This window comes from Crassostrea angulata, chromosome 4, assembly GCF_025612915.1.
Source record: "Crassostrea angulata isolate pt1a10 chromosome 4, ASM2561291v2, whole genome shotgun sequence".
Taxonomy (NCBI): domain Eukaryota; kingdom Metazoa; phylum Mollusca; class Bivalvia; order Ostreida; family Ostreidae; genus Magallana; species Magallana angulata.
The window spans coordinates 6,815,524-6,837,684 of record NC_069114.1 but is presented as its reverse complement, the minus strand read 5'-3'; the positions used below and the strand labels follow the sequence as shown (position 1 = coordinate 6,837,684).

Sequence of the window (22,161 nt, the reverse complement as noted above, 5' to 3'; positions counted from 1 at the left end):
GGGAACATTGTGCTATTTTTAGATCTTGGAAAACCCCCAACATTCGATAATGGCGGAGGTGTCGAAGAAGACACATTATATTAAAACAAGTAGTAATTGCCCCTTAATTTATGCATTTATTACCGATTTATAATCCCAGTTTCAATATATCTCAATCATAAGTACAGTCCTTTAACCGTTAAACACTCCCCCCCTTGCTTAGATCGATGTCGATCGAAGTTAGCGACGCTCTCTGCGGGTGCAAACGTTTTTATGAAGATTAAACGAAATAACGACAACTTTACATTTACTTATCACTGTTAGGATCTGAAAGAATTGGGAAAAGATTTTTTGCTTATAATACATGTAAGTATGCATAGCGGAAAGCATGGCGGCGCTGTGTGATGCATGGCGGGGGCCAGTATACCTCTATGCAAAAACACTGCATTTAATATTCATTCGCGTTAGATTTCGAGTTTATTTAAATAAGGTCAATTTATATTGGTTACAATAACATAAGTGATAATAACATATGGGAAATATAATCTTGCCTAAAGATATTTATTATGAACAACAAACAGTTAACTTTGCAACATTCGAATAGAACTATTTTCTGTCGCGCATGTTCAGATAACTGAACTCTTTGCCGTAAAGATTATCCGGCAACTAGATGGCCGTAAGCCATAAAAATGATATCTGTTGAAATTCTCAAGAACAATTTATCCTCTACAACTCCAATTGTTTGCTTTTTCAGACATTTTTAGACCTCTTGCAATTCTAGATATCAAGGTTTGACTGTACATGCATGTACAACTGTTGAATCTATAAAATACAGGTATTCATTCATTTAATAATTGGTATTTGAACTTATTTAGCAATGTTTTCAAATGCTCTATTTCAAGCATATCTGACAATTAATTAATACATTTTATGATGTAAGTGAATATTTGTCAATATCCCAAAGAACAAAGCCAAAGACCTATAACTAATCAAAGATGATCTATAATATAGAGGATATGCTGAGATTTCTATTCCTTGGCTGTGGGGGTAGAAAATGTATACAATGAGTTGGATAAAATCAGTTGCAATCACTAATGGCGGGGCTTTGAATCTAATCCAGTACCATACCATAATGTTCCTTTATTTATAGATACATGTATATTCTTGTCTGGATCATCAGGGAAACACAGAACTGTATACATGGAAATATTTGCTCCCATTTTATTTTCGTCCCTTTCGCCCTTGTTTTCAGGGGGGCGAATTTAAAGCTGGGCTAATTCTAATATCTCAAATTATTTTTCTTTAAACACAAGTGTGTCTGGGCGAATTCAAGACGGGGCAAAACAGTTTGCCAGAGTAGAAGAGCGAAAATTACACAAAACAAAAGAACTCCTGTATACAGTACTGTAATTCATAATCAGTAATTTCAGCTCTAAATGTACTCCTGCTTGTAAGTAATCAAACAAAACAAGAACATGAACAATTCACCTTTTAATGGAATTACCCTGCTGTACAAGTTTTTGAACTTTGACCTTGTCTGTGACCTTGACACTGAATTCTGGAGGACAAAGGGAAATCCCCATGGAGATGCCTTCCTTTCTATATTCCATCCTAGATGGAATGGCAGCCCTTGCTGATCCATGGAACTCTCTCGCGCCACTCCCATTTAAGATTCTCTCCAGATTCCCAGAACTTATTCCCCCACCTGGAATAGATATTTGCTTATTAGATACAAACAGTAGTGTCTCCTTCTGGTGGGGGTTTACTCTGTGTGTCCACTCTGGGTCAATGCTGTGACTTTGAGTTTTCTCTGGGTTAACTCTGGTTCTGCTCTAGCAAATCCGGAGTAAACCCGGCCCAAGCAGACCCAAAAGTAAACCCAGGGTTTATTTGGAGTCTACATTCTGTTAGGTTTGGTCTGATAGGTACTGTACCAACAGTATATATAAAACTAAAGACTCGGCAACAAAAATAAGGAATTTGTGGTCTCTTAGGGATGCAAAAAATGAAAGTTCTTATAATCATCACTGAAGGTTAATACATGCTGTTTTTGCATGTGAAAGTGCTTCAAGTTCTTAATATTTCAAACTTTAGAGGCTATATTTTCTAAGTGATTGCAAATCTTTAGAATTTCTCATTACGGATTTCGTTTACTAAGGGTTTGAGATTTTTATCTTAACAAAGTTCAATACCTGAACCTTCTACAGGACTCAAAATCAGTTCACTATATCTGTTAATTCATTATATCTGAATTTGTTATAATCATAAAATTCTACAAAGATCTGAAAAGAATTTTACTGAGGACTTAAAAAAAACCTCGCTATTTCCGAGAATTTGCTATATCTGTGTTTGTACTAAATGGGTTTTACTGTATTTCCTTTAAAATCCTGTCTGGTATGTAAAATTCTTAGAAAAAAGTATTTTTTTTTTAGTTATTCCACCAAATTAAATATGAGTGGATTTATTATGACTTACCTGGCATAACACAAATCCTCTGTCCAGCCTGCAATGTAATAAGTTAACTAATTTAAAATAACGTATCGGTTTCATACAGTAGGCAGCATAAAAATGTCTCGTTGGCTGGCTGCATGCTCAATATTTGTAACATGGTCAGGGATGTTCAAAGATGGTATAATAATTTACAGTAACTCTAAATGTTTCACTAAAGGATATCTTTTTAATGAATTTAACCAAAGCATGTTATTTGATTTCTTAGTATAATCAGCAGGAATTCATTTATAAGTGAGATTTGAACAAGTTTTAAGGGAAAAAAATCTATTCTTTTTGGGAGGAGGATTTGTAGGTGAAACTATCAACCTATTGATTTGGGAAGAAATGTGTATATTAAATTTTTTTCTGACCAATTGACATTTTTGGGGGGAGGGGGGTAAAATTTGATCTTGAAGAACAAATAATGAATAAAAGTGGTCTAATGTTTCCTTTTGGAAAATGACTTTGATTTCAACAGGGAATGAGTCAAAATACAGGGAAATAAATGAATTGAATTTGTAAAACTTTTTCATTTGTGCATGCCTATACGAGCAAAATCTAAATCACACTGACATTTAGACACAACTAATGAACTAATACTAAGATAATGCAATGTGCAGAATTTTTAAAATTGGGTTATCTTTAATATGAAGATACGATTAAAATTAGAAACCTATGTTATAAATGCACTAGAATATAATATAAATCAAAAATCTATATGACTCCTTTAGAATCAATAAGATGATCCGTGATATGATATACATTTATTGTATACTCCCATAGAAATTTGCAAAGAACTTGAAGCCAATGAAATTTAACTCTAAGCAACAAAATTAATTGTGTCTTTTTGACATACTCTCTCAACCATCTGTTGAATCATGGGTAATCCTTCTAAAGCTGTGGAAGATCCTCCACTGGTCAACACTCGCTGAAATCCTAGATCCACCACATCATCCAGTGCCTGGAGGATGTCACTGGTCATGTCTATAGCTGGAAGAATTCTGAACTTGATCAGTATATACATGTACTGTATAGAGGGTTACTTTTGTCCCTTGTAATTTTTGCCCTTTTTCACCTGCAGACAGTTTCACCCTGTTTTAAATTCACCCAGACACAGTTATGTATAAAGAAAGATAATGATATCAATACAATTGTTAATATCAATATGTTAAAAGCCAAGAATCACACCTAGCCTGTGTATTTTCTAATATAAATACATGGACTGCTTTTAATAATTATATATTCTGTTCACAAGGAAATACTTGCATTTTAGCTTACCTCTGTGAAAAGTAGCAGGTAGTGGCTTAACAAGTTCTGAAAAATGAACGCATACACACCATTTAACAGTCAAACATTCAAAGATTAAATAAAGAACAAAAAGTTTATATGAAGTGGATTTTAAATTTTTAAAGACTCTTCTAGCTATATTAATTTTCAAATGAAGAATATTTACCCAAGAATTTTGAGCATAACTGTTTATCAATCTTTCCATCCCTACAACATAGTCAAATATAAAATATCAAAACTTTCGAACATAAACATGAACAAACATCTAAATATCTATGTTACTCACTTATAATTGAAGCAAAAACTATTTTTACATTTAATAGACTGGTTCTTTAAAAATATAAATGAGAAAAAAAATTGGTTTAGTGCCATGACCAGGATACATCTTGATAGTACGGCGACAACATCTAGGTGAATTAATAAACACAATCAACATAATATAGTTACATGTGTATGTAAAGTCCGATTGTGAATACATGTTTATAAAAATATATATTTACATTTCAATGTTAACAAGACTGTATCCTTATTTGAAACTTTATAATTGCTAAAGCATGAATTGTTCTGTGTGAACTTTTTAGTGACATCACAATGATTATGGCACATGCTTATCATTTGACTGTTGCATTACTGTAGACATGAAAACAAGATTATGTAAATAATTCTGAAAGATTTGCCTTTCTATAGCGTAATATATTATGTACATTACATGTATATGTAATAAACATCGATTTTAAAAAGTTCATGGGATATGAACTTGGTTAAGTGGTACGTAATCAAATCTTCTGAGAAGCCCTTTGGACTTCAAAGGATTTGATCACTTGACTAACCAAGTTCATATCCCAGTGAACTTTTTTACAAGCTATATATTTCTTTAATTATTAAAAATTTCATCATAATAATAATCTACCAACTTTCCTGCTTTCTTTGAATTTAAAATAGGCCAGTGATTGAAATGATACATGATCAAACATTTAAAACAAAATGCCCATGCTTTATCAGCAGCAAGCAACATTTCCTTTGCATTACAATAAACATACTCTTGAAGGAATCCAAACACAAAACCGTCCGCTCCTGACAGTTTGAGATCCACCACCTCCATTTTCATGACTTCTATTTCTTCTTTAGAGTACAGGAAATCACCCCCACGAGGCCTCAACATCACAAAAACAGGGATCTTCACATACTTCTTAATAGTCTTTAACATTCCTGAAATTTAACTGAGAGAATTCAATTCATCATTGGAACTGGTCATCTTATAATTAAGCTTCAAATCTGTTAGTTTACACAAAAAAATTGTGTTAATACTTGCAGAAAAAAAAATCCTGCATGCAAAAACCTTTCAAATTTTAGCCTAGACTTGTAAGCGTTTTTAATTCTTAAAAATTGAAAACAACAATAAAGAAATGAAAATTTTGACACAATACACATTGACATTAGATGCAACTTTTCTGGAAGTATTAAATTGCTTGCTTTACAATTGTAATTAACAAGATGGGAAAAATAATGATGGATCAGTCCGAGATTTGAACACGTACAGGCTTCCTGAATCTCTAGTTGGATGCTCTACTCACTAAGCTATCTAGCACCAGCATTTAAACCGTCACATTCCTCCTCCTGGGCACCCTGAATCGATCTCTAGACTAGTCATGTGCTCATATACCAACAGAGCTACAGTATCTGACGTCAATATTCAAACTGGACTGACCATCACATAATACTTTTTAAAATGAACACACCTTGTAAGCTCGTTCTGTTAATTGTTTAACTTGTCAATGCGATTTTTGTCCAATTTTGAGACAAATGGACATAAAACATTTCTCCGATTTCACAGGTTTCTGTGATAATTTTGCTTTTCTCCTTGTTAAAAATGTATTTACAATGTGTCATTCACAATGCATATAATCCAAAAATTATATTTGAATACATATAAGAGTTCACTTGGTTTTGTGCTGTGAATATTAAAATGAAACCTACATTCTTTCCTTTACCTGTTGTTGGAGTTGTCCCCCCTTCAGACAGATTGGCACAGAGCTCCACGCGTATGGCACCTGAAATCGTATGTATAAGTTATAGAACATCCGTTTAACTCAATCATTTTTAGAAACAAAATATCGGGAAGTTTCTCAATATGTTTGTCATTACCCCCACTCTCAGCATTTATTGCCGAAATCACAGAATCAACACACACCTCCATAATTGTCTCTTCGCCGGAAATATTTCCTCCGTTTTCTCCAGGTTCGAAATTTACTCGATGAATTCAACATGGCGTCTAATGTACGGGTGGAAATGTCGATGTGATAAGAAACTTGCTTGCATTCCATTTTTCATGTATTGTGGTGTTGTGAAATGAGCAAAATTAAGAGAAGAGTAACAGTTGATTCTGCTAAGTCTGTCCCGGATGAGGGAGATAGGCGCAAACCAAGTGTTTTTGAAAGGCTTGGTCCCGGAGCTCGTAAACAACTAGACGATGTAAAGAGAAATTATCAATGAATATTTTGAGATTTACTCGCTTTACACTATCAGTATCAATAATTTATAGAAACACAGTGTGCAAAGCTGTATAATTTAGTTGAATGAAAGATTGTCATTTAATCTTGGTAAAATTCGATGGTGTGTTTACAAGGAAATTTCGCTTAAAATGTTGGCCACATGGTTTCATTTTCGATTTTTCTTTACTTCACGTAATTGACATGTGTTTTCCCATTTAATTATCATTGGCAATTAGGCTTTAGTAATTTGGCCCCGAACCTCTAACTTTTTGGCAAAGAAAGACTACAGCACTGGCCTGAGTCTATTTCTCATCAATGCATTGTTACGCCACTTTTTCATGTATAATACATGAAGACTCCTTCACAGTAAGTGTGGTACTGCTATTTTGCAATGCAAAATTATATATTTTGGTAAAATTTCATGTAACATCAATTATTTAATCAACTTAATTAAAATATCTACCAACTAAATCTTTGATAAATTTATCAATTTGTTGAGAAAGATAGCAGTACTGCATTTCTCATGAAAGGGTCTTTTCTGTATGGTACTTTTTAGAAGTGGTCTTAGGCCAGTATAATTAGGAATTTGCAAACAGAAAACTTATAACTAAAATACTGGTTTTGTTTACGGTTGGTGCTCCTACTCTTTTTGAAACCAAAAAGTTCTCTTCATCAATGAAATACTTACAGAATGTATAGTTTATATGTGAAAATGTCTTGAGAGTTATAAAAACCTTTCACTTGGAGTTGTTTAAACTGTTCAATTCAAAAGTCTCATAGCATATTTCACATGTGTTAATTTTCTTTGTTGTGTTGTTATATATATGTTTAATACTGATTAAAGAATGTGCCGTGTAGATCTAGAACATATAATGATAGGGACATCATGAATTGTGGGGTATATATGAACTTGATATTATTCATGTTATAGTTAATCCAGAATTCCAATAACACTTATACTTCACGTTTTATGAATCAACATTTATGAGACAAAATGTTTGAGCACATGTACGCTATGAATTGAAAATTGCTTTCAATTTGGTCTGAGCTCTGATGCATTGTCCCATGTAGTGGCATGTACAGAAGTCAGAAAATTTACAGACTGATAAACATGTACATGTTATTGAACTTGTTTTTTAATTTGAATTTTAACGACATATCTACATACTGTGGTTTCATCAATATTCGTTGAATACCAATTTTCGGGGGTTAAGTTGTTCCACGAAATTTAGTGATCATTGAAGTGCACATTCTATTAACATTTTGTATTGATAGGGTCATTGGCCACGAATTTACGTATCCTTGAAACTGTGATTTTCACTTTATCCACAAAAATTGATACCCTTGAATATTAATGAAACCACAGTATATGTTTTTCATTTTCATGCGGTATTAGTTAGATTGTGTAAATAGTTATTGATGATTATATTAATTTATAGAATGTTATTGATTTTCAAAAATTTGTTGAGTGCTGCACTTATATATGGCACAAGCTTATTCCAAAAGAACATTTACAGTACTACAGGTTTATTTTTTTACTTACATTTGGTCAATGAAATGCAATTGATTTTGATTTACAGCGTGGAGAAAGTTCCTACAACACTAAGTGTCGCCGTTGGTTGATAAGCGGAGAGTGTAACTTTGGAAACAGTTGTAAATTTCAGCACGGTCCTCCGTATAAAAAAGCCAGGTAAATTTCAGCGTGGTACTTTTTAATTTTCTTTTAAGAAATCAGTGAAAATTAGTTCTTTAGATACATGTAGTGCATTTTTGGGCAAAATGACTATAGTATTAGTACATTGTACATGCATATCATTGTTATTTTGTTTATCTTTGTACAATTGGTCTTAAATTTACAGTTTTGTGGGATTTTTTTTTGTATTATGGTAAATTCTGCATCTTATGAGATATAAAGTAATATATTACAGTTATTGCAGTCTGCTTGTGCCACGTAACAACTTACACAATGTATTTTATCATATTACAAGTGATGAATTGCTAATTACAACCAATCAGGAATGCCCCCATGCATATACATGTAGTTGTTATTACGTATAAATAGAAGAACTGACTAATCTCAAAATTTTAGAACATGAGTATTGAAGGGTTGATCGAAAAGTAATGTTACAGAATATGTCACATTTCATAAGATGTTAAAGAGATCAATTTGTAATTTGTGCCTTGAACATGAATAGAACTTATTATGCAATACTGCTATCTTTTTGTGCTCCGGGTCTAATATAATATGCTCATATTTATAAATGAAAATTAATATGTTTTCCTTTCAGAGGAGAAGACAGCCCCGACAAATCGAGAGCGAGACCCAAACATTTTAAGAAAGAAATCGAGGAGAGTGACTCGGACTCAGAGCAACGAAGTCGCAGCAAGGTCAAGAAAGAGAAGATCCGATCCATCGTCAGCAAGAAGGCGGCGGCCCCGGACAGTGATAGCGACAGCTCGGGAGACAGCTGGGAGCAGGAACGACCCCCTTCTGACCGTCCAGGTACTGTCTACCTAAGGAAGGGGGAGGGGGACTGTTCAGCAGCAAGTTTTATACGAGTTGGAGAAACAATTTACTAAAGGGGAATGTTGAATAAGTGTACTGGTATTTTTGATAGGAGATTTTATCTTAGTGCTCCCAATTACCAACTGAATATATTTTTTAATTTTTTTTTTATCCTAGCTAATTTTGTTTTAAAATAATCATATTTTCAGAGGGAGATATGTGCTTCACCACTTTAGAAGCAAACATTGACCCTACATGAAGTATATTGATTTCTCTAATTCCTCTTGATAACAAATATGACATCACCCTATTCATGTACGGGGTGAGAGTATAAAAATTATGATATAAAGTAAAAAGTATTATATAAAGTAAAAATAAATGAAGAAATGAAAGTAAACAAGTAAGGTTAATTAATTAAAAGAATCTTACTAATTACAGTAACTGTAGTTAAAGTTCCAAGATTTTTAAGTAATAAAAAAGTTGAAGCACACTGTAGGTGCCATCCTGTACATGTATGTACTTTCAATTTGCACTACTTTGTGTACAAATCTAAAAATAGCCCTGGGGGAAAACCACTTCTATACGTTACAACTTTGTTCAGTCATTTCCAGAAAACCACTGGCACATACACATTGTGTTAATGAGAATTGTGGTTGTAGATTTGGATTTTAAGAAGGAACTTGAGCTAGAGCGGCAGCGCCAGCTGATTCAGAAAGAGTTAAGTCAACTGTCACAGGAGGAGGAGGCGAGGGAAAACATCACCATCCAGAAAAAGGTCAGTCCCACAATGCCTGCAGGTGTGCTGATGTCTGACCCATTGTCTTTATGAACTATACCCCCCCCCCCTCCAAGCCAACCACCAACTCCTTTTTAATACACATGTATTGTATAGCAAGAGAATGGTGAAATGCACATACTCTTAAATCTTTTATATTATTTTAATGCCATATTAAACAGTGGTTTATAAAGTCTTATTTTTTAATGACTGTTAACAGTTCATGCATTGTAATGGATAGATAATAAGCACTGCACGCCATGGATTACTTGAGTAGGCACCCCCTCTCCCATCTTTGTTTCAAAAATGTAGGTAATAGCTTGTATCATTGCTGTATTGCAAGCAAAGAAACATTTTTGAAAATGAAAGTGAAAATTATTGATATTTTTGCTAATCAAAGCAAATGTAATAGTTGTCCTCACATTTCATTTTTTTTTTCAAAGAAGAATTTAGAAATTAATGGTATCGCTACAGTAACTTTTTGATTAGATATAAAAGAGAAATTTTTAACATGTTAAAGGATTCTCAAATATTCAGTCTAACAATATCTTCATTATGTGTAAATATTTTACATACATTTAGCTGAGTAGCAGTGACGACGAAATGGAAAGTCCAGAGAGGAAGTACAAAAAATCCAGGTCTCCAAGGTAGGTCTGTCTGATATCAACTGATTGGTACACATCTCTCACTGCCATGTCTGATATCAACTGACTGGTACGTATCTCTCACTGCCATGTCTGATGTTTGTTATACAATAATATGTCTAATGTCATTTACGGAGTATGAATTATATTATTATCTTTATTATCTTTAAATTATGTGCCTGTTGCCTATCTCGTACATGTGAGCTGTATGCAGAAGATAATCCACCTACAAAATTGGTTCTTTTGCCTAATTTTGATTATTTATGTCTGGTAGAAAGGATATTTTTTTTATCAAGAGACAAAAAGCTTGATCTCCGTCAGTTGTATGGTATTTGGACACTCTTTAGCATCTGAATTGAATTAGACCTGTAGAATTACTTTTGATGGTAGAAATGCTCATTCAGAGATAGTATTGTCAGTGCATGTAATTAAGTAGATACTGACATATTTATGGATATTTCAGTAAGAAGAAGAAAGAGAAGAAGCATAAGATGAAGTCTCCCAAGGCCAGGGAGATCCGGACCCCCAGTCCAGTCTCCAGGAAAAGGTATCCATGGAAACAGTTGTCAGACATTTTTTTACATTGAGACACACAGTAAATCTCATAAAAAAGGCACAGTCAAAGCAATATCTCTATTTTTTGGCTTCTTTGGTTGTCTACCATGGTAAAAATAGATGTTAGTTCAATTATAAATTGCAACAGTAAAGAAAGAACAAAGAATGGACTACAAAATTATCTGAATTATGATCTGTTGCTTCAGATGTAATTCTTTCTTTGTTAAAACTGCAGTATGTTTGTTTATATAAAATTATCTCCACATATAAAATTATCTCCACAGAAGTGAAGATAGAGACTCCCCGAAGAAAAAACACAAGAAGAAGAAATCACTAGAGAAGAAGCAAGCAGAGTTCTCTGAAGAAGAAGACCAAGAGATGAAGTTGAAGAAAATCAAAATGAAGGGCATCAAGTCCAAATCCTCTGAGAAACCCATTCTGAGTTTCCATTCAGAGGAAGAGTATGAGGATGAGCTAGCCAAGAAAGCAGCGGCCAAGAAGATGTCTTCATGGTCAAGATCACCCTCACGCTCTATATCTAGGTCAAGGTCACCTTCAGCTGAATATGAGAGGTCACGAAGGTCACCTGATGAATACGAAAAGTATCTGGTTCAGCAGCAGGGAAATTCCCCCATGAGCAAGAAGGGAAAGAAAGCCATCCGAGCTCAGTTGGAGTTGGAAAACTACATGAAGGAGAAATACAAGAAGGGCAAGCATAGGGAATTGACTCCCGAGCCCCGAGAGGTAAAGAAGGACCGGTCTCCGTCATCAGATCACGGGGATTTGAAGGGAGGTAAGAAGAAGGGGAAAAAAGAACAGAAGAAGAAGCATAAGGACTCTGATAAAGACTACCTGTCCAACAGTGACACAGAGATGTACTCTAAAAGTGACAAAAGTTACCAATCCAAGAAGTACGATCCACCACCGGATAGTCGGGAACAGAGAAGCTCAAGGAGAGACGACTATGAACAACAGAGAGGGTCCCCGAAAGAGTACGTGGACAGTCGGTCAACAAAGGGGTACAAGTCTCAGGACCGGCGGGGATCTAGTCCCCTGGGGAGGGAGCGAAGGAGGAGTCCGTCAGCAGACCTCGGACTGAAAGCTCAGGAGCCGTATAGCAAGAAGGAGTTCTCTCCCTCTGAGTCCCTCAGGTAATGGGTTTATACAGTGTAATGGTTGTATGTGTATTAATTACATGTAGTATAAAGTAAGGGGCATCACATCAAATGGCATAGTGCTTTTGTTTATCTCGACATGGAATCTCGACATGGAATCAAACGTTACCTGAAATAAAAGTTGGAATATCACTATTTATATTATATATATAATGATTTATCAAATTCTTGCCATTGTACTGAGACCTTGGTTTATTTCTTTGAAGAACAATTTATCATATTGAATATGGCATGAGTGTATTGAAGGTCAAGGTATTTTAATATAATTTAAGAGCTTTATATAAGTGAGAGATGCATGAACTGTATGTAGGTCGGGGTCCCAGTACCAAAGAAGTCGTCGTGACCCCTCCCCCAGGGACCGGAGAGATGAGGGGCCCAGGTACTCCAAAGACAGGAGGCTGGAGGAGGAAGGTAGGGGCAGGGACAAGGAAGACCCCATCCGGGCTGGCAGGTACCCCTCCCCAGGCGACCGCAGGTACGAGAGGGGTCACGAACCTGTCCCCAGTGCAGAGTATGAAGCAAGGTCAGAGTTCAGTCCTCATCTGTGTTGTTAGAGTGTTTAGGTGACCAGGTTTTGATACAGTGAAAAACAGTAACAAATTCATGCTTACAGCTGAGTCCTTTTTATTATTGGTCAATGGATGTAACAAATTTTGACCCAAACCAACTTATGCGTCAATAGAACTGTGTTATACAGCATTCTCATTGCAGTGTGAAGAAAGCCTAAATAAAAATAATAGATGTCCTGGTAGATTAAAAAGATTCAACTTTATTGTTACACATTCCAACACATTGAAAAATGTGTTTTAAATCAGATTATGAACATTTCAGTCGAGGAAGATACTTGGACAAAGGTAGGGAGGGGTATGATGACCGCTATGCCCCCACCCCTACCCCCCACCTAGAGGACCTCAGAGATCAGCCTAGGGACAGGTACGGTCAGAGAGGAGGTCTCCCCCAGCCAGAACCCTACGACAGAGACAGGAGGGGACCTCCCCCAGACAGATTCGACAGAGACAAGCGAGGCCCACCAGAGGTATTTGACAGGGACAAGAGAGGTCCCTCGGAGTATAAGAGGGGACCTCCACCAGCTGATGGCTATGACAGAGATCGATATGCCAGGGACAGGGATAGATATGGGGGGAGGGAACAGAGATATGAGGCCAGGGATCCAAGATATGAAGGTAGGAAACTTAGGTGCTGGCCAGTCTGTATTTATTTATATTAATATTTATCAAGAATGGGAGAGCTCCTTTCATAACGTATATTTTTCTTTTAAAATAAATGAACTGTTTTGAACATCTGTGGTTTCAGATAAGCCTGCAACATGTTAAAGGCAGACACCTGAATACATAGAGTGTACTGAATATCTGTTTTTATTCCACAAGTTACAAAATTTGCAAAAAAACCCAGGAAAAACATAAAACTTTTTTGTGATTTTAAAAGATTTTTATAGGTAACCATACCAAATATAATGTCTGCATTTGAATATTTTGCGATGTAAAAGTGATGGCAAAAAAAAATTGTCTTGAAAATTACCAGATATACAGTTTTCTAAACATTGATTTATAATTGAAATATTTTCAGGTCTTATCACATGTATTAACAAATGACAAACCATTGGGTATTTTTTACAGGTCGTGACCCCTATGAGGGACGTGCACCTCCCCCCGCTGATTATGCCTGGGAACAGAGCCGCCGTGGTGGTGCCTGGCCTCCAGCATCTAGAACACGTGGTGCCCCGCAACCACAGCCTCTGATGGGTAAGACATCCAACTATTTTCTGTAGTGAAAATCTTGAGTAGAATGGCTTTGATCATTTCTGCCATTTATGGTTTACATATTTCAGAATTACTGAGTTCCAAAAATATTTTGTTTATAAACTAGTAGTTTTGCAGTCCAGAATGCTACAATATCTGAAATTGAATAGGACATAAATGAGAACTTCTAGATCCTCAAGGATCAACTCAAATCGAAAAATGATAATAATTAGATTGAAATGTCAATGACTTTTGTGTAGGTCTCATCTTGATATTAATCAGTCTGGTATTCCCGTCTCTAGTTTTTTTTAAGTTTAAGAAAGCATGTGACTGTATTTTTCTTTAAATCAGAAGCATGCAGTTTCTCATATTATAAGTTTTGCATTGTATATATTAATAAATGAAACAGATGTTGAATTTTGTTTATTGTTTAGTTTGGAAAGGCCTAAGGCATTTAAATTACATTGTTTATGTTTGTTTTACAAATACATTCACCTGAATTAATAATGATATTAAACAAAAATAATAATCCAGGAAGATCAGATATTATGTGCATTTTTCATCATTGCTTTATGGCTATAATAATTTGGTTTGCTTCTGCTTATTTATTTTTTTGAAAACACAATTTTTTGACCACACGCTTTTCATTACTTTCAATCAATATCAACCAAGGAAACATAAACTACACACCTATGCAATAACACTTACAATACCCGCAGCGTTATTTTTTTACAAGATAAACAATAGAAAATGATTCACGCGTGATAGGATACGATTAATGCATAATAGAGCAGTATACACGCATGATACGATGGGATTGATGCACGATTATCATAGGAAAAGATAAATGATGTTCATGATAAATGTATAAACACATTTAACGATCTTTACAATAAACCTTATAATGGCAGATATTTGAGAAATAACAGGTACGAATCAAGATCTTTTTATTAACAAATGCCGATTTAATCATTGCAGCATCATTTATAGAAAGTTTATTAACAAAAATTACTGCTTTTTAATAAATGATCATAAAATTATCTGTATTGTTGACGTTTGTTTTCTTTGGGGCACACCCTATAGCTGATCGCCGCAAACTTTTAAGCCCAAGATCAAATCACACGGGGAAAAAAAGCGTGTTCATTTAAAATTCTATGAAAATGTAAAAATCTATAATAAAATACACTTCTTTCTGTATAAAAATGAAGCATTACTAATGAATTATATTACTTACAATTGAAATAACAGTTTACACAGAGATACACTGTGCATAAGATTTGTTAACATTGTTTTCATTACCGCACACCCTAGCCGATCGCCGAGAACGTTTTAACCCAAATCAAATCACACGAAAAAGGGCCAGTTCAATTGAAAAACAACTCTTTTTCTAAATAAATATTGAATATATCATAAATTCTTTTGTTTTTGTGTAAATATGATGCATGAAAAACATTATATTACATACAAGTCAATGTTTACGCAGGTATACACTCCCCGTACAGTTTAACATATTAGATATACAGGTAAATATGTTACTTTGATAATTTGATAGTTTACATTAATTTTTCATTTCCATTGCTTACAGATATGAATCAAATGTAATTTTGTTTAATCTTGGTCTGAAGAATTAAGAAATTAGTATCATGATAGAACACTGGATAGGATATTACATTTCTTGTTTGATAAATTATCATATACGGCTCACTGAACAACTTAATATAACTCTGAAATATATCTACTTGCTTATTAAGAGGCACAAAACGATAAACACTATAGGGTAAATGAAAAAACCCTGTTAAAATTGAATATTAAACCTGATAGAATTAACATATGATAGGATTAAAGCACAATAGAACAGTATACACACATGATACGTTAGGATAGGAATGTAAAAAATAACGTTGCGGGCACTGTATTTTTCTACATGTAGTTATTTCTTTTTTTCAAACACTTGTAGTCAGACACAAAATATACCTTAGAGATACACTCAGATCGATTTCAGGGGCATGGTTTGTTGCCTTGGAAACCCCTGCATGTCAAGGCCGTGGCCAGTGATAGAGACAATGTGAGCGTTGATGCGTAACCACTTGTTTGATACTAACATTGTATGTTTGTAGGCCCAGACCGAGGTTACCGACCCCCCGACCGGTACGCAGATTACGGACCCCCAATCCCAGGTTTGTGCCCCCAAAACTGTGTCACGTCAAAAGGTCAACAGTGTTAAACTAATCATGAAATACACGTCCATCTAGTTTCCCTCCATGTTCACTACTTGTCTTTCAGTCTGGGTTGAAAAATCCTTAAAACAGAATTTTCTCTGATTGGTAGTGACCCACACTTTTGTTATACCAGAAAGATTTTATGTCTAATTTATGAACTTATTTAAATGATTCTCACTTTTCTAATTTTTGGCACTTATTTTGCTTCATTTTTCATTTTTTCATGAATAAATGCATATTGAAGTCTTGTATTTTTTGCATCAACAACACAATTCTCTAAAGGAATACTACTTTGTATTTCTTGTTGGGCTATATATTATATATATATTTTTTATATGTGCAATTGTACAACTGATAAAATTTTACAATTAAAGACTTTTAATTCAGTATAAAAAGTTGAAGGAAGTTGACTTTGAGGTCATTTGACAATTAAGGTCAAGGTCATTTGGCTTTTAAAGCCAAGGTCAATTGAATCTCGAAAACTTGGTCAAATACTGTAAATGGTAATAATTGCAGATGCACTGGGTGTACATGTGCTAAGGTCAGGACATGATCTACTTTATGTTTTAAAGTACACATTTATTTGTTGCATGTGGAATGAATATTTCTCAAAGCATTGGAAAACAAGAATAAAGGTATCATGGTTTAAAATGTGTCCTTTTAGCTGAAAATGAATTATTAAACATATCTGTTTTAACAAATGTAAGAAGAAGTTATTTTTATATCTAAATCAATTTAAGTATTTAGAAGTGAAATTCTTGATTATCATAGGTTTGTTTAGTATATTTTTCTTTTATTTACACTGTTACCTCATAAACAATTGAAAACAATAGTCTTTTTCATTAGATTTTTTTCCTAGGTGAAGATGGAAAGAGAGATATCAAAAGAGAGCCCTGTCGTCACTATGCATGACATGTATTCATTGTGATGTATATCACTTTTACTGTTTACAGGTGCCAGATATGACTCACCACGAGACCTTCGGGGGGAGAGGTCGGACTGGGACCGCCAGGACCTGAGGGAGGAGTTTTACCCTGACCGCAGGGAGTGGGACAGCAGACATGATGAGAGGAGGGACTATCCCCCTCCCCCCAGGGACGATCGCTTCCTGGACCGGCCTGATGACAGGTTCAGGGACAGGTATGTGTCTGTAGACATTTTTAGATCGTGAAATAATATGGTCATATACATGGCATAATTACGAGGAAGATTTGTAAACACGAAGAATTCATTAGATAAAATTGATAGTAGATTAGTGGTTTGTATATAATAGGAGTTATGGAAATATTTTTTGTTGATGATATATATATATATATATATATATATTTTTTTTTTTTCAGTCGCTATGAAAGAAAAAATGATGATAGAAGAGATGACAGTAGGTCAAAGAGAGATCGCTATGGCGATGATAGGTCAGAGAGAGGGGATAGGGACAAGGGCGATTCTCTCGGAAGGTCAGACTATGACAGAGATCGTAGAAGTGGGGCATCCATAGACAGAAGGCAGGATTTGTCTCAGGACAGAAAAGGGGACATAAGGGATCGCAGAAGGGAGGGGTCACCTGACAGACAGCTAGGGGGCCCATCAAGGGGAGCATCTAAAGAGAAGCACCGTGAGGAGGGAGACAGAAGGAAGGAGGAGGCAGGGGATAAAAAAGGGGAGCGATCAGTGGATAGAAAGAGAGAAGAAAAAAGGAGGGATGAAAGAGGGAGAGGGACAAGTGATAGACAGAAAGCTGGCTCTGTAGAGAAACCTATGGAGGCCTCACCCAATCGGATGAGAGAGAAGTCACATGACAAGAAGTGGGAGGAGTCACCGGAAAGGTCGGCTGGGGATAGAGAGACAGAGAAGGTCAAAGGAGAAGTGGAGGACAGGGGGAAGAGAGATACCGAGAGAGAGGAGAGGTCCAGTCAAGGCCGAGATAGGACATCTCGAGATAAAGGCGACCCTACACCAGTAAGTCTGATATCGTTTCTCTAAAATCGAAAATGTTATTTTGAACCAAGTTTCTATGTCAAATGTAAAGGTCAGATATTTCAATTGAATCTTTGTCCAGACAATATTTTTCTTTTCAACAATCCTATCACACGTACACTATTTCCATGGATTGCTTATTGGATATAGGATGTGAGATGATCTTAAAGTCTCTTTGAAAAGCGTTTCTCAATTGTAAAAACACAACTGTAAAACACAAGCATATTCTGCATGATCAGGAAAGTCATTTTTTCTTCAAACAGACAAAGAAAAAGGACAAGAAAGTAAAAAAATCTCACAAGGAAAAATCCAAAGAAGACGAAAAAGGAGAGGAACATAAAGACAAGAAAGAGAAAGTGGAGCCGAGAAAGGAGAGCAGGTAAAACCACAGGACTTGAACACTCCCTTAGATTTCACTTGAACCATTGGACAAAGCTTAAAATAGCCTTGAAAGAAAATTCGATAATGGCTCTGAAACTGCTTCGTAAATTTTTCTGAATCTTTTGTTAAATATATATCTGTTCAGTACATAAATATCTATGGTACCAACACACTGTATACAGGTGAGACAATTGACATTTGCCCGACATAAAATTCACCTGCTAACAACAAGAACGAAAGGAGCGAAAAATAAAACAAGGGTGGACATTTCCCTTAATACAGTGTCAGTCTGAATATCATTAACAAAGATACTTAGTCCTATAAAATTTGAGCATTGTTCTCTTACAGAAAACGAGGGCATGATGATAAAGACCGATCAGTGTCACCTGCACCCAGAAGGGAAGCTGACCTATCCCCCACCCCCTCTACAAAGAGGGTCAGGGACATATCCCCTACCCCCTCCACAAAAAAGGCCAGGGATTTATCCCCCACCCCATCAACGAAGAAGGCTAGGGAAATATCCCCAACCCCTTCTACTAAAAGGAGCAGGGAATTGTCACCAGCAGAATCCCATCGAAGCAAGAGAGAGGTGTCACCAGCTCTTTCTCACAGGTAGAAGACAGCTTTGATTTAACGCTATACTCATCTTTTTCCCTTTATGCTTCCTTTGTATCAGATAATTTAGTTCAGCATTTCCAACCTTTGGCTTTTGTTGTAGAAGTAAGTCCAGTGCTGTGGCTCCTGTAGAGAAGCTGTCAACTAAGGGGGGAGAGGAGGAGGAGAAATCAAGGTCACGGGACTGGGACCGAGGCAGTGAGAAGTCCGACAGGAAGGGGAGGGAGAGACACGCCTCTAGTGTAAGAACCAAGACACACATTTAACTCACTAGAGCATCAATCATTGGCAGTTCTATAGTGAATATGTTCTTACATCAATTGATCAGAAAATATGTCCTCTTCCCATCGCCAATTCGAGCTTATCGTAAGCAACAAAGTGCCTTTGGTGCAAGGTGTGCAATTACCTTCAACCAAGTTTGTTGGTCTAAGGGTGCCTTCCATTTAACCGGCATCACAGGATTTGCCGGTGTTGCCTTCGTCGCCCAAAGCTGGAATGCACGTCGCTGGCAACGCATTTTATCATTGCCGATTAGAACACAATAGGGCGCCAAGGTTACCATATTTTACAAAACTGGATTTCTGTTTCATCTTCTACATCGATAAACATAAAAACTTCAAATAGCCAAGTTTTGAGCTGCAATTGTCCTCGTTGGAGCATTGTGACGTTGCCAACTGTTCCATTAACGTCACCGTTTCCTGATAACGTCGCCAGCAGGCAACGTTAATTGAAAGCGCCCTAAGGTTAAGGTCGTAAGAGACTTATGGGTAAAATCCTTGTCCCGACCATACATTCCCCCACCCAACTTCTTTGCCAAATCTGATTCATGCATCATCCACAGACTGCCTTTAGCCTCATGTTGTGTAGATAAGACCTCTTTAAAAAAAAAAAAACTTGTCCAGACCGTATGTTCTTCCCCCTTAGCCTTATCTAGCTCACACTTTATATAAACAATGCCATTAAACTTGTTGAAATGATGATTGAAATAAAAAAACCCAATTCTTAATTTTTATACATTTATATCAATTGTTATTTGATATTGATATAAATTTGTTTTTAAAAAGACATAAAATATTCAATCAACATGCCTTTTATTGCTCAAACAGCCCTTCTCAGTTGAAGAAGACAGAAGGTCAAGGATCTCCAAGAGGTCAAGGTCACCTGAGGTCAGAGGGGATCAGCGAGATCAAGACAGAAGAAAGAAAAGGAGAACGGATAAGGAAGGTAAATATCTCGACAAAGTTACTCTTTGGTCACAAGAACAAGATTGTTAATTCAGTAACTCAATTCATTTCTGTGGAATCTTTAAAATTCATTGGGGCCAGTTTTCGTGGATTGCTGATATTTTATAGGTTGGTGGGGACATAATTTTGTGTGTTTTCTTATACCTACAAAAGGAAATATAACTTTTTAATGTTAATTTATTAATTCACAGAAGATGTCAATGCATGCATGAGAGGTACCAACGATTTCAACAAAAATTAAGCTACCTCAAAATCTATTGATTCAACAATATTTGAACCATTTTATTTATTATTTTGAAAGAGGGTCATTTTATTTAAACAATATACATATTGATATGTGTTTTACCTTACATTTTACACATGCCCTTGTAGATGACAGAAAAAGTAGTGACAAACCTAAAGAAGAGGACCGCAAATCAGGTATACTGTACATACTATAGTGTTACCATAGCTATGGAATGCTTCATTTACTCTCCTTCATTGTATGACCGCCATTATTTACCCTCTGCCCTCATTTATCTTGTTCCAGTCAGCAGACGATCTCAGGGCAGCCAGCCAGATAACAAGCACAGTGATTGGTCAGAGGATTCAGAGGAAGTCCCCAAAACAGCAGACAACACAGAGAAAGAGCAGGTGGGTGAAAGTGATGGATGATGGGAGGGGGGGGGGGCTTTAAATATGTGTGCATTTTTGCAAGTGATCTTTAATAAGTTAAGTCTTATTACTTTTGGTTTTCGTTTGTGCGTAAAGAAATTTGAAATCATGTACTGTTATAATACAACTTTTTTTTTTAAAAAGACATCTTCAACCTCCTGATTGCTTAGGTTTTAATGTCATAAAAAATTTCCATTTTTTCAGGGCTCTGCTGAAAGCAGAGTCCTGGCAGTAGGCAGGCAAATCGCCAATGTTACTATAAATAGCACAACTTCAAAAGTAAACAAAACACCAAACAGCGTCAAAGTAAAAGCTTCCGCTATACCAAATAGTTATTCAAAGAGCCATGTTTTGTCAAAAGTGTTGGCATTTTGTTTCTTTTCTTTTTTTTAATTTCGAGAGAATTGTCCATCTTTTTTAGTTTTCTTATTAATAACATTTTTTAAAAACAAGACTATGGATTTTGGACACATACAATGCGCATGAATTTCCATGAACTACTTTGCTGCACGTTGAAATAATGGGGATTGAATGTATAGCGCTTGTTGCAAAATTCTGTTGAACTTTTTTCTACTAGACAGACATATTTTTGTTTATAGTCGCTTACAAAATTTAGTCGCTCTCTGACGCTTGCTGACATCAAAAGCATAAGAGAGAGAGATTTTCAGTCTTTACTACACAGTATTCATAAAGACACACCAAAAGAGCTCAACTTCCAGTACTTCATTACTTGATTACTGTTGGACCTAAGTAAATTTGTTGGAAAAATGCAAGTTTTACCTGTTCGTATCTACCCTAGAAATTTTTGTTCTTTTGATTAAATGATATTTGTTTATGATACAGGTGGCATCTGCATTACCAGAACATCTCCAAACTCGCCGACAGAGAAGTCAGAGTCGTAGCAGCATAGGCAGCACCGGGCGCAGCAGTCACCGTGACAACCGAAGCAGACGATCCTCGTTTGACCGCGGTAGACGTGACCGCTCACCAGACAACAGAACCTCTAGTCGTCCCAGCAGCAAAGAAAGGTCAAGGTGAGTAGATTGAGATAATTGGTCGTTCAGTCAAGGACTTTAGGAAATGGGAAATCCTGTCTGGTTTTAAAGGTCTTTGTGTGGGAAGACGATAAAACAAACCTAGGAAATTGAAAAGAGGTTATAAGAACTGAAAGGGACAAGAAGGGGAAACATTCTTATATCCTGATTGGGGAGGTTGAAAAAGTTAAAAATGTAAATGTGTTGTCTTGAGAGCTGTTGTATTACAGGGCTTGTGTCTATTTACAGCAAAGCAAGAGCTAGCTCTATAGAAGACAGAGAAAAGGAGAAGAGCAAAAGAGAGACTTCGGAGAGCAAAACAGTGGCTCCACCCCTTAAAGAAGAAGAAAAGAACGATATAGGTAAGTGGAAAAACT

At 35.9% G+C, this 22,161-nt stretch overlaps 2 protein-coding genes across 5 annotated transcripts in view; one reads left to right on the top strand and one right to left on the bottom strand.

Moving 5' to 3' along the window:
- Window positions 1-1,455: 1,455 nt before the first annotated feature.
- Window positions 1,456-6,080, bottom strand: LOC128180812 (copper homeostasis protein cutC homolog). Of its 2 annotated transcripts, none has more exons than XM_052848964.1 (8): window positions 5,948-6,080; window positions 5,748-5,807; window positions 4,797-4,965; window positions 3,923-3,963; window positions 3,748-3,783; window positions 3,326-3,459; window positions 2,455-2,482; window positions 1,456-1,684 (listed from the first exon to the last, which is right to left on the bottom strand). In XM_052848964.1, the coding sequence occupies exons 1-8, from the start codon at window positions 6,078-6,080 to the stop codon at window positions 1,464-1,466; spliced, it is 822 nt and encodes a 273-aa protein (XP_052704924.1). In that variant the 3' UTR covers window positions 1,456-1,463. The 2 variants fall into 2 exon arrangements, with proteins under 2 accessions (XP_052704924.1, XP_052704925.1); XM_052848965.1 differs by having other exon boundaries at window positions 5,902-6,031.
- Window positions 5,987-22,161, top strand: part of LOC128180803 (zinc finger CCCH domain-containing protein 13-like) — a 33,624-nt gene continuing 17,449 nt past the window's right edge. The window contains exons 1-21 of one of the 3 annotated variants that reach the window (XR_008243256.1): window positions 5,987-6,228; window positions 7,829-7,938; window positions 8,537-8,751; window positions 9,414-9,529; window positions 10,112-10,176; window positions 10,637-10,720; window positions 11,013-11,879; window positions 12,214-12,426; window positions 12,735-13,087; window positions 13,541-13,666; window positions 15,781-15,840; window positions 16,836-17,022; window positions 17,223-17,838; window positions 18,120-18,235; window positions 18,586-18,849; window positions 18,956-19,094; window positions 19,959-20,076; window positions 20,469-20,516; window positions 20,626-20,729; window positions 21,594-21,784; window positions 22,034-22,146. Coding sequence is in view for 2 of the 3 variants with exons in the window: in XM_052848955.1 (XP_052704915.1) it covers window positions 6,106-6,228; window positions 7,829-7,938; window positions 8,537-8,751; window positions 9,414-9,529; window positions 10,112-10,176; window positions 10,637-10,720; window positions 11,013-11,879; window positions 12,214-12,426; window positions 12,735-13,087; window positions 13,541-13,666; window positions 15,781-15,840; window positions 16,836-17,022; window positions 17,223-17,838; window positions 18,120-18,235; window positions 18,586-18,849; window positions 18,956-19,094; window positions 19,959-20,076; window positions 20,469-20,516; window positions 20,626-20,729; window positions 21,594-21,784; window positions 22,034-22,146 (4,228 nt within the window). In the remaining variant the exon portion in view is untranslated. The remainder of the gene's footprint in view (window positions 6,229-7,828; window positions 7,939-8,536; window positions 8,752-9,413; window positions 9,530-10,111; window positions 10,177-10,636; window positions 10,721-11,012; window positions 11,880-12,213; window positions 12,427-12,734; window positions 13,088-13,540; window positions 13,667-15,780; window positions 15,841-16,835; window positions 17,023-17,222; window positions 17,839-18,119; window positions 18,236-18,585; window positions 18,850-18,955; window positions 19,095-19,958; window positions 20,077-20,468; window positions 20,517-20,625; window positions 20,730-21,593; window positions 21,785-22,033; window positions 22,147-22,161) is intronic. The other 2 variants (XM_052848955.1, XM_052848957.1) reach the window with 2 other exon arrangements.

Coding starts and splice junctions, on each gene's coding strand:
- LOC128180812 (XM_052848964.1), bottom strand. CDS start 6,080: ATGGAATGCAAGCAAGTTTCTTATCACATCGACATTTCCACCCGTACA. Junction 5,808..5,947: donor GCGAAGAGACAATTATGGAG/GTGTGTGTTGAT, acceptor ATACGATTTCAG/GTGCCATACGCGTGGAGCTC. Junction 3,964..4,796: donor GTGTTTGGATTCCTTCAAGA/GTATGTTTATTG, acceptor ACTATGTTGTAG/GGATGGAAAGATTGATAAAC.